The 15,154-nt window shown below is 40.6% G+C and overlaps 1 protein-coding gene across 1 annotated transcript in view; it reads left to right on the forward strand.

Moving 5' to 3' along the window:
* Positions 1–8,364: 8,364 nt before the first annotated feature.
* Rab21 (RAB21, member RAS oncogene family) overlaps positions 8,365–15,154 on the forward strand; it is a 30,684-nt gene continuing 23,894 nt past the window's right edge. The window contains exon 1 of the mRNA XM_063255149.1: positions 8,365–8,759. Within this exon, the coding sequence (XP_063111219.1) occupies positions 8,604–8,759 (156 nt within the window). The 5' untranslated portion in view covers positions 8,365–8,603. The remainder of the gene's footprint in view (positions 8,760–15,154) is intronic.

The raw sequence follows: 15,154 nt of genomic DNA on the forward strand, positions 1-15,154 counted from the left end.
GATGAATATACACCTCTCAGATGAAGAAACACACATGGCAAAAAATACGTGAAAAAATGTTCAACACCCTTGATCATTCGAGAGATGCAAGTTAAAACAACGCTAAAATTCCATCTCACTCCAGAAAGCATGGCTATCATCAAGAAATAAGTCAATAACAAATATTAGAGAGGCTGTGGGGAAAAAGGAACACCTCTCCACTGTTGCTAGAATGCAGACTGGTGCAACCACTGTGGAAATCAGTAGGGAGATTCCTCAAAAAACTGGGATTAGAGGTCCCACTTGAACCACCTAGTCCCCTTCTGGTTGACGTGCTGTAAGAGTTAAAAATATCATACCACAACAATAGATGTGTACTCATGCTTATAGCAACACAGAGTGTATAGCATGCTTATCGCAACATAGATTGTAACAGCTAAATCTTGGAAATAATCCAAATGCTCATTAACCAAGGAATGGTAAAAAATATGTGGTCTTTTTATACAATGGAATACTACTGAGCCATAAAGAAGGATAAATTTGAGACTCTTATAAGTAAGTGAATGTAACTTGCGACAATACTCATAAATGAAATAAATCAGATTCATGTGTATAAACACTGTATTATCTCCCTGATGTGAGAAACTGAAAGAGTAAATAAAGTCTAAAATATACAATAGATATTGTGAAGTGTGAAGAAATTGTTTAAAACAAAAGAGGAACTATGGCGAGGGAGAGAAGAAAGGAAGGAAGAGAAAAGAAAAGAAATGCAAGTTAGTTATGCTACTAATGTCTCTTAGTTCATTGAAAAGAAAGGTTTGTGCTAGTGTCATCTGGAGAATTTTTTATGCCTATATCTTGTACTCTAAGTCACTATTTTACAGATAAAAATATGCAATCTATTAATATCTATTATTTTGTTATGAAATTTTGTTTTACTTTTTTCCATAAAATAAAAAAAAGAAGTTTGAGGGTATAGAAGAACATTGAATTGATCTGACTTACGTTCTTGAATGAAGGTTGGTTGCTATCGCTACATGGCCTCATAGTCCCACAGAGGAGTACATGTATTACGGAATTATTCACTATACAGTGCTTTGTTGGAACTGTTTTCATCATGTGTGGCTATGTAATGACACCAGGAACACCAAAACAAGACCCAGGATTTGGAGGCAGATTTACTTATACCAGTGAGCATTGACTGAGATCATTCTCAAAATATCAGGCCACCGAAGGGTGGTCCAGGGCTTGCATAGAATAAACAAGCAGAAAGTACAGAGGCAGAATGGTTTGTCAATTGGGATTGGTTCTTACAAAATGCGTCATAGTGACCAGCCATGTGTCTCAGTTAATAGTTGCCTCCAAGAGACAAAAGCAACAGGAACTGTAACCGAAACTGTCACCTGGGCAACCAGCAAACGGGTTGGGGGGCATTTTCTGCTACAGCTCCCATTAGATTGTAGGCAGATGTATTTGTAGCACAGAGACTGGCATATAGTCAAACCTGAATAAATATTATTTCAGTATTGAAAAAATGAAGACCAAAGAACATGGTGGATAGATAGCAACAGCTATGGAGGCTCTCTGAGATACCCCGCTTAGAATCCAGGAATGTTGTGGTACAAGGAGTCCTAAGCAAGGGGAGATACACCCTGCTGACCCAGGAATGAACTAAGCTAAGAGAAACCAACTGGAAATCCAATTCTGCTGCTACAACAGGAACAGATAAAGTCTCAGCGCAACCCCCGCCACTGGAAGCCGTGATCTGAATTTCCTGCTGCTGCTGCGTCCAAATCTGCAGGGCAGGGAGAGAGACGCGCGAAAGCTCTGAGAGCAGGAATCTGCAAACAGAGTTGGAGCAGGACTAGCAGGGAGCCCTACATCGACTTGCAGTGAGTGAGGGGAACGGGCACCCTTTCATAGAATAGGAGGCTCCAGCAAAGGACATACTGGGACCGGGCAGACTTGCCAGAACGAGGCACTGCAGTGACTTCAGTCACATATTCTCCTCTCAAGCGGTTTTGGTGTGGAGCGCCTGGCCTGCGTGACGCCAGGGACTTACACCCAGTAGGCGAGCCCAACACAGGCCCCAGTGCCTGGAGGTGCACCCTCGTGGTGAAGCCTTCAGTAGGTTGACCTGGAGGGGCGGGCCCAGCAGAGGCTGCTCAGGTCTGTGTCTCCCTAGTACGCTGCAGTGGGTGGGAACACCTAGCTGGCACAATTCAAACAAACTGTAACCAACAAAGAAAAATATTGAGCCTCCAACATTCGCTTGTAAGGAAGGAACAAAAAGTATGGAAAGAGGAAGCAACAAGAAAGGGTCCTCAATCCCCAATCCAGGGAACACTGATCCAGGAAAGGGAAATGCAAAGGAAGACAGAAAACATGCAATATCAGACATGGCACCAATAGACATAAAGTGGTATCTCCGGAGCCTCATAGACGAGTTTAAAAATGAAGTATTTAATGAAATAAAGCAAGAGATAAGTAGAATAGTTAGAGAAATGCTAAGCACTGCCCAAGAAAAAACAGATGGTGGAATGGAAGAACATGAAGCAGGTTCACAGAGATTACCAGGAAACTAAAAACTCTATCAAGGGAGAGGCAAGAACATGGTGGACAGATAGCAGCAGCTATGGAGGCTCTCTGAGAGACCCAGCTTAGAATCCAGAAATGGTGCGGAGTGAGGAATCATAAGCAAGAGGAGATATACCCTGCTGATCCAAGAACGAACTGGGCTGAGAGAAACCAACTGGGAATGCAATCCTGGTGCTATAACAGGAACAAATAAAGCCTCAGCGTAGAAGCTGGAGCCCGTGCCATTGGAAGCCGAGATTTGGGTTTCCTGCTGCGTCTGAATCGGCTCAGCAGGGAGAGAGATGTGTGAAAGCTCTGAGAACGGGAATCAGTGAACCAAGTTGAGAGCTGGATGGGCGGAGAGCTGTGCATCGACCTCCAGTGAGTGAGGGAAACTGGAAATCTTCCATGGTCTAAGAGGCTCCAACACAGGACATTCTGGGACCAGGCAGACTTGCTGGAACAGGGTGCTGCAGTGACTTCAGTCACATATCCCTCTCAAGCGGGATTGGTGAGCAGTGCCCAGCCTACGTGACGCTGCTGGCTGAGACCCAGTAGGCTAGTACAACCCAGGTCCCAGCGTCTGGAGGTGCACCCTAGCGGTGAAGCCTTCAGTAGGTTGACCTGGAGGGGCGGGCCCCGCATAGGCTGCCTGGTCCGTAACTCCCTGGTGTGCTACGATGGGCAGGAACACTTGGCCGGCGCAATTCAATCACACTGTGGCCTACAGGGAAGGAAACTGGGCCTCATATATGCTTGCATATATAAGGAACAGAGAATATGGGAAGAGGGAGCAACAAGAAAGGCTCCTCGGCCCCCAATCCTGAGAAACAGGTAATAGCAGACATGGCACCAATAGACATAAAGCGCTATCTCCAGAGCCTCGTAGATGAGTTCAGGAATGAAGTTATTAATGACCTGAAGCAAGACATAAGCAGAATAGTTAGAGAAATGCTAAGCACCACCCAAGAAAAAGAGATGGTGGAATGGAAGAACAGAAAAAGAGGGGAGAATTGTTTGATGGAGAAAATATAGAATACGTGAAGCAGGTTCAAAGAAATTACCAGGAAACTAAAAACTCTATCGAAAACTGGCATAACAGCTTGAAAGAAACTAAGGATAGATTATCTGAACTGGAGGGCAGATTTGTAATATGGGAGCATGAAATGAAAAACTTCTTAAAAATAACAAGAAAACAAATAGCAATAATACAAAGTGTAGAAGATGATAAGAGGATCTACAACCTAAGAATTGAGAACATAAAAGAAGAAGTAGGGACACAAACAAATGGACTACAAAAGCTATGCACAGAAATAATCCAAGAGAATTTCCCTAATTTAGCAAATGGTAAAGATACTCAGATGTATGAGGCATACAGGACACCAGCTACCTACAACCCAAACAGAGCTACACCCAGGCATATAATAATCAAAATTCCAGAAATCCAATATAAGAACAGAATATTAAAAGCTGTCAGAGACAAGAAACAGATCACTTACAAGGGAACACCCATCAGAATTACAGCAGACTTCTCGGCTCAAACCATCAAATCACGAAGAGCGTTGGGGGAAGTAATTCAGGCTTTGAAAGATAACAACCTCCAGCCAAGATTGATATATCCTGCACAACTGTCCCTAGAAATTGATGGAAAAACAAGGTTCTTCCAGGATAAAGAGGAACTAGGGAATTTGCAACCACCAATTCAACTCTACAGAGAATACTGCAGGATATCCTAAAAAAGGAAAATACCAAGACTTCAGAAACAGTGGCAGAGAGGCCACAATGAATGGAGCAGAAAGCAAAATGAAGAAGACAAACTGACAACAAACAACAGAAAAAAAGCTCAACAAAAATGAGGCAGAGAAGATCAGATGGTAGGAACAGCTATTTTGGAGAAAACAAGACATCATAATAGCTAGTGCTGATTTAGTATTATCTTGCTTTGAAGTCCCATCAACCTTTTATTCTTCTGTCCCCATTGGTCTTAACAGGTTGTATCTTATTGGATTTTATTATATGTGATATTATAAGCAAAAACTTTTATAGACAAGGAGATTATACAGAAAACATTGTTCATTTTCTGACAGTTGGTTCTAAATACGCTGTAATACTGTCATTCTCTTCAATGGTTTTACATTGTCTTGATATGTTTGGTGCTACAGTACACAAAGTTATACTCAAAGATTTCAAGGAAAGAGACATTATGGTAACTACTTTTATGTCGGGATGTCTTGTGCTGAAACACTATTTTGCTTAAATGGTTATGCTTTGACCTGTGCTGTTTTGTTGTTATGCCCTCTTTTATCTCAGTCTCCTTTTTTTAATTATTTACTTTTTAATTTTTTCTTTTTAATTAAAGGAAAAATTTAAAAAGCAGGATATATTATTACAGTAACCCACTTTGATTTCCTATTAACTTGATTTGAAACCCTGTGTAGCCCTCACCATCTTGCTTTGATTGATTTTCCTCTATTCTGCTTTGCTTGATAGTACCAAGTTTGAAAGTATAGGCAACAACTGTAAAGACAGTAAGATTCATTATGATGCCCATTCTGGTTGACTATTATCTTCTTTTAAAGTCCTGTCATGTCTCCAATGTTTTGGTTTTATTCTTTACTGTTTTGTTCAATTTTATTATAATTGATGATATAGGCAATTCTTTTTAAGATAGCAAGAAGCAGTATGGTAACCATTGTTGATCACTTTGTAGTATGTTTTTACATTATCTATTATGTCCACCCTTTTGATTTGACCGACTCTGTTCTGTTATGTCACATTTGGTTTTACTCTCTTCAAAAAAAAAAGTAATAAGAACTGTGGGAGTAATAAAACCCAAAATGTGTAATTGTTATTGTACAAAAGAAAGGAAAAGAAAGTGCTCTAAAGAATATAACTGCATATATATTTAAGTGTATAAGATAGATAACCATATTACTGAGTTTTGTTGGATCATTGAACAAAATTGTTTTGAGTCTCACTGTTTGAAAGTCCACTTTATATGCTTTAATTTTGTAACTTGAACAACTATTTCTAAGATAACAATATATAATCTATTAACTAGTGATTTCCTATTGTTTATTTTTTCTGAAATTCTGTATAACTTGTACCCTATTTGTTTTTTTCTTTTTCTCCTTAATAAAAGAAAAGAAAAGAAAAGAAAAAATGAAGAACAAATGAGTAAAAAATGTACAAAGGCCATTAATAATTGTCCTTCCCAGGTGAAAAATAATAATTTATCTGACTCCTCAACTCTAGGCATTTTATAAGTGTTCAACAATTCACATATCTGGACAATCTTACTGGAGACCATGAAGTTGGTCTTAATATGCAAAAATAGTAGAACAAGGAGAGGAAAAAAAGGGACACTCAGAAAGTAGGACTCACATACATAAAAAGTGGTCCATAAACTCTACTTCATAACTGTATCTGTTTCCCATGCTGCTGGAATACATTATTCTGTTACAGAAACTATTACAATACATTACCTTTTTATAGCACTTTTTCCCACTTGATACTATGTTAACATGTTCACTGTTAGCTCCATTTCACCTGTACAATTCTGTGTGTGTGTGTGTGTGTGTGTGTTTGTAGAAACTTATTTTGGCACAAAGGAATTATATGAATTTGTGCTGTATCATGCCTCAATCCTCTCCAGCCAGGAACCTACTGAGTTATGTACTGAGTGAGGAATCTTCATAGGATTTTGCAGCTCTTCTTGGCTAAGGAAGAACCAGAATTCTAGTCCTTTGTGCCATTCTCTATAAAGTTCATGCAGGCCATTGTTAACTCCAAGACTGACCTTATAATGCTTCTTAAAAGCACAGACTCTATCCCAGAATTGACCTGAATTTCTTTCAATCCTTGTACTAACATAATTGTTTTCTTCAAATACGCTTCTGTATTTGTTTCCCATGGCTGCTGTAACACATTAGCAAACTTTGTAGTTTAAAACACATTTATTCTGGAAATCAGAAGTTAGAAATCAGTACGTTCACTGTGCTACGCTCCTGATAGAGGCTGTAGAGGTTCCTGTTTTCCAGGTTGACTTGTGGCTGAGCCACTCCAGCCTCTCACTCCACAGTTGTGCTGTCTTCTCTTTGGGGTGTGTAGCATCTTTTTGTCTCTTTCCTAAGGGCATTTATAATTGCCTTAAAACCCACTCTGAAAAAGCCAGATAATCTCCCTGTCTCAAGATGATTAACTTAGTTGTATCTAAAATGATCCTATTCTCACACAAACTAACATTTACAGGCTCTGGAGAGGAGCATCTGGTAGCTTTGGTGGCCAGTAACAGCCTACCACACCTTACATTTATGCTTACCCACCTTGTGTTCAGTGTATGACAACCTATTTATCGAAATTCATGAAAATTTGTATACACCACTGAAACTCCAAAGTGAGCTCAATTGGAGCAACTATTTGACTCAAAATTATTTTATAATGCAAACATGAAAATTGTTTCAATCCAGTGATAAATACAAAGTGCTATATATAGGTTCTAAAATGACCATGCTATTAAATTACCTGGGATCCATATCATTTGAACAGTAGTTGAAAGGATTGAAGAGAGAAGAGAAAGCCTAAAGGAATATCATACAGCTTTCTTCATATGTATGAAAATGTTTTACAGACAATGAGGAGTAGATGTGTGTTGTTTAAAGCAGGAAAAGTTAACTGCAGGGGCAAAGAGGGAAATTTCAATCCTTTTTAAGAAATACCCCAGAATGACACAGAAAACGTCTCCCCAGAATGAAGTCCCTTACTTCTTCTGGAAATAGAAACATGTGCAAAGCCCTAAGGGAAGAATGCAGAGGGGAAATGTAGAGAAAATGTCCTCAAATATAATGATGATGGTATTACATAAAAACAATCACTTTAATGATTCATTTTAGATAAATCTAATATTCTTCTATTTTTGTAATTATAGCCAGAGTGGTCTTTCAAAAGGTAAGCTTAATTAGGACAGGTTATTAATTAAAACCCTTATTTGATTAAAGCCCTTTGGGTAATGACCCCGGATTTTCTTGTCATCCTCATCTGTATTTTTCCTGTCTGCACTCTTATCACACTTTCAATTGTTCAACTGCAGACGTTGTTTTCTGTCTTGTCGCTCCCTTTTGCTTGGGATACTGCTACCCAAAGATAACTGTTTCCAGGAATGCTTTTGTAGAGTGCTACACCACTCTTCCCATGCATGCTTGTAAAATACCCTGAACTATTCAAGATAAGAAGCTTTCATTGTATAATTGACACCAGTCTTGCTAAAACAAGCGCTCTTAAAGACAGAGATGCTGTAACTTGTTCAGCATTGTGCTTGGCCTATGGTGGACATATTCAAATATTTGTTGAATGAGGGAACGCTCTGTTGTTGTTTTAGTGGGTTGAAGTGTAAAAGTCCGATGAGAGAGAATATTTGTGTAACTGACATCAGCTTTCTAGGTGCACATTTTCAGGAAAAATGAGCAGGTTTTCTTGTAAGACTATATTTCACGATCGATGCTCAAGGGCACCTTGGCCAGATTTGGCTTAAATGTCCATGGGAGAGGTACTTAGCCTTTTGAACATTCGCTGGGCAAAAAACGATAATGTCCTGCAGGTCTTTGCATCGGAGCTGGGCTTGCCACACGGTGCTGGCTACTCTTTTCTCCACGGCTCCCACCGAGCGCAGAGTGGAGAAGACGAGCAGACGCCCCAGCCGCGTCCCACGCCGCCGCCAGGCGCCCGGCCCCGTAGCACCGCCCCCGAGGGACCCGAGGCCCCGCCCCGCCCCGCCCCGCCCGCGGGGTCACGTGACCTCCGTGTGACGTCGGAGGAAGGAGACGCCATTAGAGGGAGGCGGAGAGGCCGCGCCGTTCGCCTGTCCACGGGTGCCTGACGTGGTTCTGGGCCCTTCATTCTCGGACTTTCTCTGGGCCCTTCCAGGCCGCGCCCGAGGAGGGCGTGCAGCGGGCGCCCCAGTCGGCGGGCCGCGGCGGAGCGGGTGCGCCGACCGCGGCTGGGAAGGCGCCGCGGCGGTTCCGGGGCTCGCACTGCCGGGGAGCGGCGGGATGGCTGCGGCCGGCGGCGGCGGCGGCGGGGGGGCAGCGGGGCGAGCCTACTCGTTCAAGGTGGTGCTGCTCGGGGAAGGCTGTGTGGGGAAGACGTCGCTGGTGCTGCGCTACTGCGAGAACAAGTTCAACGACAAGCACATCACCACTCTGCAGGTGCGATCGCCTTTCCGGACTCGCCCGGGTTGGGGCAGCCCGTGGACGGAGGGCAGCTGCCGGGAAGGGAGTGGAAGGGCCCAGAAAAGTCCCCAGTGTCCCCCGAGGTGGCTCCGCGCGTCCGGGAGTCCCCGTCCGTGGACTGGTTTTTTCCCCTTTGATGCGCTTCCGCCTGGGCCCAAGGTGTTTGCACCCCACAGTCTCCAAGGGGCAGCCTCTGTTGTTTCTTTTCTTCCGAATTAGGAACTTAGTTGCTGATTTGATTTTGTGAATGGAGTGATTTGTAACTTTAGCGCTTGCTGATGACACAGTGTTTATGCAAGTTACATTCTGTTCTGTCTCGAGTGACAGGAATAGAAAAACAGCCTCCTCTGGAGCGGTTTTGAAATGACCGGTTGGCCGTGCAGGTTGCGCAGTTTCTTTGCAGTCTGTGTGGTGGGTCCGACTTGGGGGTCACTGATTGTGCCAGATCGGCCAATCCACGTTGAAATCTCACGTGAATACTGGCTAGCAGCTGGTCCCCAAACTAAAATCTTTGGCCACTGGTGCTGTTCATTTTATCTACCTGTCATAAAATCCCGGCTTTCCTTTCAGTTACATAGAAGATGTGTTAAAAATTAATCATTGAGAGTGAAGCCAGCTTTGAGGGGGAGTTGTGGTCCTCCTTCTCTCCTAAAGAAACCAGTTTGCCAAAGGCAGTAAGGTCTGGTGAACTTTTTTGATTACCTAGATTCATATCCTATCTTGGTTAAATTGCTCAATCTGTTCCCGAGTTTAAAATATCTCCTGTTAAAATATGCACAGTAATAGTATCTAACTCTTAGGGTTGCCAAGATAAGTGTGTGTAAAACCACATAGGACAGGATCCAGTGTGAGCACTGTGCCTGTATTATTACTGCCCCAAATTGCACAATAGATCTTAATTAGTAATTGTGTAGTGTGCGAGAACATGGGTGCTGTTTAATGGCATGCATAATCTCTGAATTGTTTTGACATTTGATGATATTATTAAACTACTGGGTCTAGAATTTACAAAGATGCACTGGTTCTGATTCCATGTTCTATTTTTACTCCTCTGTTTTTAATCCTATGTAAAACATAGTGTCTCAAGAAGTGAGTGTCACTTCACCGCGCCACAGGTTAATGGTGTGGTGCTGCCTAAGCTCAACTTGGAGCTCAGATCAGACTTCACATTTCGTAGTTAGGTCACACTGCCTTGTATATTTTGACCAGGCCATTTAGCATTTTCCTTTGTGTTAGGATCTAAGATAAGAGAGAAAATCGTCATGATTGAGATCTTGATTTTTTTTTAATGTAGCCCTCCAACCTAAACAATTTAACGTGTATTGTACATTTCTAAAACATCCTCAAAACTAAAAGCAGATACAGATTTTTAAACTGATGAGAAAAACTATGATGAACCACACGGAAGAGGATGAAATTATTATGGTTGATATGCAGTATCAAAAATGTAGCAGTCTTGATTTTCATTTATATAACTCGTCATAAACAGTATCTTGATTATGTTAGAAAGTTTAAGATTTTGTTATATCCTGCATATGGAAACAGCACTCTAATCCTTTCTTTTCAGTATCAGTTCACTTAGCAGATTTTTTAAGAAAAGTTTGATATGTATGATCTATAAGACATAACCTTGTATACTTTTAATTTCTAAACATGGGGAGTTTATATATCTGAGGATGAGAGAGGAAGAGTTCATCTCTTTTGTTTTTGTTTTTGTACCAGGAATCGAACTTAGGACCTTGTGCTTGCCAGGCAGACAGTGCCATTGAGCTATATTTCCTGCCCGTCTGCCCCTTCCCCCCATTTTTATTTTTTTTGAGACAGGGTCTCAATGTGTAGTCCAAGCTGGTCTTGAGCTCACTATGTGACCCAGACTGGCCCCAAATTCACAGCAGTCCTCCTGCCTCAGCCTCCCAGTGCTGACTTTACAGGCATGCACCACCACGCCTGGCTCGTATTTTCTTTTTAACAAGTTACCTATCTTTGTAAAATGCTGTGCTTTGTAAAGTATTCTCATGCATTCATATTTTAAAGAACTGTAAGGCTAGCAGGAACCTAAGAATTTATATTTCACTGTTTCAGACTTTGGTGACATTTCAGCACATGATCATCCACTGTCTTACCTTGTCTTCTCTAGTACCATGGAGGTGAAATAAACTGATATATAAAGTAGAAAACTTAGTATGCCTTTGGGCAGCCCATTTCACTGTTAGACAGATCTTTATGTCTAACAGATTTTTCTGTGCAGAAAGCCAAAATCTGTTTCCCTGTGGTTTTTCAGTCCTAGTTTTGTGCTTTGAATGTTGGTCTCATATGCCATCCCTTATAGTTGAAGATAGCTATCACGTCTCTTTATGTCTAGTCTTCTCATGAGTAAACGACTCTAGCTCCTTTAAGTTGGATATCCAATGACATTATTTTAAATCTTTTCACTGTTTTGACATCTTGTCTAGATATTGTTTAATCATTGTTTTATTGTTTATTGGAACACAGGACCTTTGCATTGAGCTACATCTTCTGTGTGTCTGTCTGTCTCACCCTTCCCCGTTGATCCTCTTCCTCCTTATTCCTCCTTTTCCTCCTCCTCTTCTTCCTTCTTCATTTCTCTCTCTCTCTGTCTCTCTCTCTCTCTGTCTGTCTCTCTGTCTCATTCATTTTTTTTGAGATGGAATCCATGTAGTTCAGGCAGGCCTTGAATTTACTGTGTTGCCCAGGCTGGCTTCAAATTCAAAATGAGCTTCCTGCCTCAGTCTCCCCAGTGCTGGAATTACAGGCATGCGCCACCAAATTTTTTATTCTGTTACAGGGGCTCGCTAAGTTACCCAGCATGGTTTTGAACTTGGCAATCTTCCTGCCTTAGCTTAGTGAGCCTTTGGGTGTCCTTTTTTCTTGTAAAGTAGGATGCCTTGAGCTATAGAAATGAGTCCAGAAATGATTTTAGTTGAATAGAGAAGTGTAGGCTGTCACTTCGCCTAATGAGAATCATTTAGTACTGAAGTAGAAAAGAGCCTGAGCTTTTTAGGCACCTGTCATATTGATTAATATTGGATTTTCTGCCAACTAAAAGATCTATCTTAATCCCCATTGCTTCAAAAATTCTTTGATCTCTCAATTTCTCTTTTCTTTGATTTTGTAGTTTTTGTACTTGATCTGTTAATGTTGACTTTGGTTTATTTACTCCTGTGGTTAAGACCTCTTAATATCCTTTTACATCTTGATTCTGTAGTTTGTGAAACACTGATTGGGCTTCTGTTGGTTAAGAAGCAGGTGGGTCCTCGACATCAAAAAAGAGTAAAACTTGTAAGCTGCTGCATGGATTACTTCACAGCCTTTAAGATTTGGTATTGTTGTATATGTTAATGTCTTGGAAGCAGAACACAGTTTTAAGACCAACTTGTATGGGCCCACATACATTCTTTACTGAAATTCAGTATATGCACTTTTATAGCAGCAAAACTTATAATAGCTAAGTCTTGAAAGTGGCCTATATGTCCATCAGGAGGTGAATATATAGAGAAAATGTAAACACAGTGAGTACTAGTCTGCTACAGAGGATAAATTTGAGTCATTTGTAGGAAAATGGATGAATCTTGACACCATAACATGAGACTTGACACCATTTTATGAGAGACCTAATGAATAAAAAAACCCTAAAGAACAAAATAAAAAAATAATAGGAAACAGAGTGAACTCTTGCAAAAGAGAAGGGAGAACTAAAGGATGCAGGGAGAGAAAGGAGATACAAAAAGAATTAAGCTGTTACATACATGTACCAGCTCCCCACATTGAATGTAACCAGTGCTACTACAATAGTATGCTAATAATCAGGTTATTCCAGCTTCACAGATCTTTTTGTTCCAGTCATATCATTCTTGCCTACAAGGATTATCATGAGCTGCTCTGTCAAATGTTCTCAGAAGAATAGATAATGCTGTGCTTCTGTATATCTGGATTTGTCAGGAGACCTGTGATATGGTGAAAACAAAAAGGTCTTTGAAGTTAGAGTTGAATGTGAATTCTCACTCCCTTGTCATAGCCATCATGATCTTGGCAGGTTATTCAGTTGTAAGCTCTCTCAAATATAAAATGCAAGTGCTTCACTCATTTGTCCTCTAGGTGGATTACATTGACAGTCATGATACGTAGAGCTCCTAGCACAGTACCTGGCACATACTTGTTCATTTGGTTAGCTTACTACGTATGTCTGAGCACACACACATACTCTGAACATCAAACCCAGGGCCCTACACATGCTAGGCAAACACTATCCCTAGCCTCCTGACTATGCCTAATAAATGTTTGCTGTTAAAGAAATAGATGGTTGTTAATTTAAGTGTTTGTTTCTTTCGAGGTAGCTCAGAAAAGGTAATGGAATTAGTTTGATTTTAAGTATTTTGAGAACCCATGCTGTCTCTGAAGGATCACTAAGTTACTGATAGTTATATTCCTGTAGATAAATTTTCTGGCCCAGGATGTCAGCTTGTATAGAGCCCCTAACTTGTTTTGGGTGAAATGATTTCCTCACTGATCTGAGACTTTAATAACATGATGGGAAGACTGTTGAAATGAGTTTACTGCTGGTTCTTTTTTTCCTTTTGGTATTACGATTAAACCCAGGAACTTCACAGTGAGCTACGTTACGAGCCCCCGACCCCTTTTTTTGCAATAAGATCTCATAGAGTCACTGAGTTACCCTGGTTGAACTTGAATTTGCAGTTCTCCTGTCTCAGCCTCCCAATGCCTGGTTAGTTGTTGCTTTTTCTATGAAATTTATTTAGGCAACGCTGTTAACTCGAAGCCGTTACATTCAAGAAATGTTTATTTTATACCTGTTACGTGTCAAAACATTGTGCTGGGTAGGGAATATAAAGATGAGTAAAGTACTTTAATTGTTAGTTAAGTTTCTTGACTTTAAAGAGTTGTACATTTCAGTTGTAATCACTTCCTGTCTTTAATGTCTTTCATCTGCACGCCTGGCTATTCATTTCCTTTTCTTTAGTTGTACCTTTTCTTTTTAAGATAGGAAAATCCAGCAACATAAGACAGAACAAAGCCAGTAAAGAAAATGCAGCAAAATTGATATAGAACTTAAAAGCAGGATACTAGGAAAACAACAATAGTTACTATAGTATATCTTGTTATCTTCACAATAGTTGTCTGTTCCATCAGGTATAGCAAAATCAAGCCAAAAACAAAACACAGTAAGACCAATCAAAACAGAATGTTGAATAAAGCAAAACATTCAGAACAAAGCAAAACAGTGAATAATATTTGACTTCAAAGACAATATAGAAAGAAATCCCCCATATTTGCTATATTGCACACTGTCATCCTCCTAAGAGATGCTTACACTGCTGGCCCCAGGCCTGTATAATCAGTCAAGCAATACAAACATTTAGTTGCTTTATGTAATTTAGTTGCTATTAACTCAGCATGTCCTCTGAAGCTTATGCCTGCTTGGTGGGGGGGGGGCACACGGAGGATGTGCTGGTAGGCTCACAGGACACTTTTGAATTTCTTTGGAACCCACGTGGCTTGTGCAGCTTACCAGAAAGGCTGACTAGTTGATTTCTTGGTTGGTCCCCCAAGTCCCAGCATGGCCAATTCTCAGGTGACATTGAGTTTCCTAGTTGTACTTTTTTTTCTTATTTATTGAATATACTTACTGAAAATTATACATTGTGATGCCTGTCACTTTTGACTAATCTTGGTAAAAGATAACAGTGTAACCAGAACCATTTACATTTTAGAGTTCTATACTATGGAATCTTATGTACCTCTTGAAGTCAAGAGTAGGTGTGTAGCAATTGATTAGCAAAATAGTGGTATAAAGTTGGCTGGACAAGTAATATTGTATCTGACAGTTTGACAAGAGGAAAATTTAAGACTTAGATTAGATTTTCAGAGTCCTACAAGTAGAAATGTGTATATTTTTCTTAAACCAAGTCTCCTTTTTTGTTTTGAAATGCATCTTAGCTTAACTTGCTGAGCAAGAGTTGGCATTCAGGTGGTAGCCATTGGTTTTATGGTTTGCATCAGAGTCTTTAGTCTAGGAATCTTAGTTTTCTTGTATGTAAAATTAATAATTTGAATGTCGCCAGGCATGGTGGTGCACTCCTGTAATCCCAGCACTTGGGAGGCTGAGGCAGGAGGATCGTTGCAAGTTCAAGACCAGTTTGGGCTACAAAATAAGCCCAAGGCCAGCCTGAACTACACAGTAAGGCCCTGTCACAAAAAGACAACAACAACAGCAACAATAATAATAGTAATTTGAGTGTCTAAAATACAATATTTTGAACATCTGAAGTATGTTAGTTCCTCTGGAAGCCACATCATTGTTGACTTAGCCAGTTCATTACAGCATCCTCATA

This window comes from Cavia porcellus, unplaced genomic scaffold (assembly GCF_034190915.1).
Source record: "Cavia porcellus strain 051 isolate PalLab524CR breed Dunkin Hartley unplaced genomic scaffold, mCavPor4.1 scaffold_8, whole genome shotgun sequence".
NCBI lineage: Eukaryota > Metazoa > Chordata > Mammalia > Rodentia > Caviidae > Cavia > Cavia porcellus.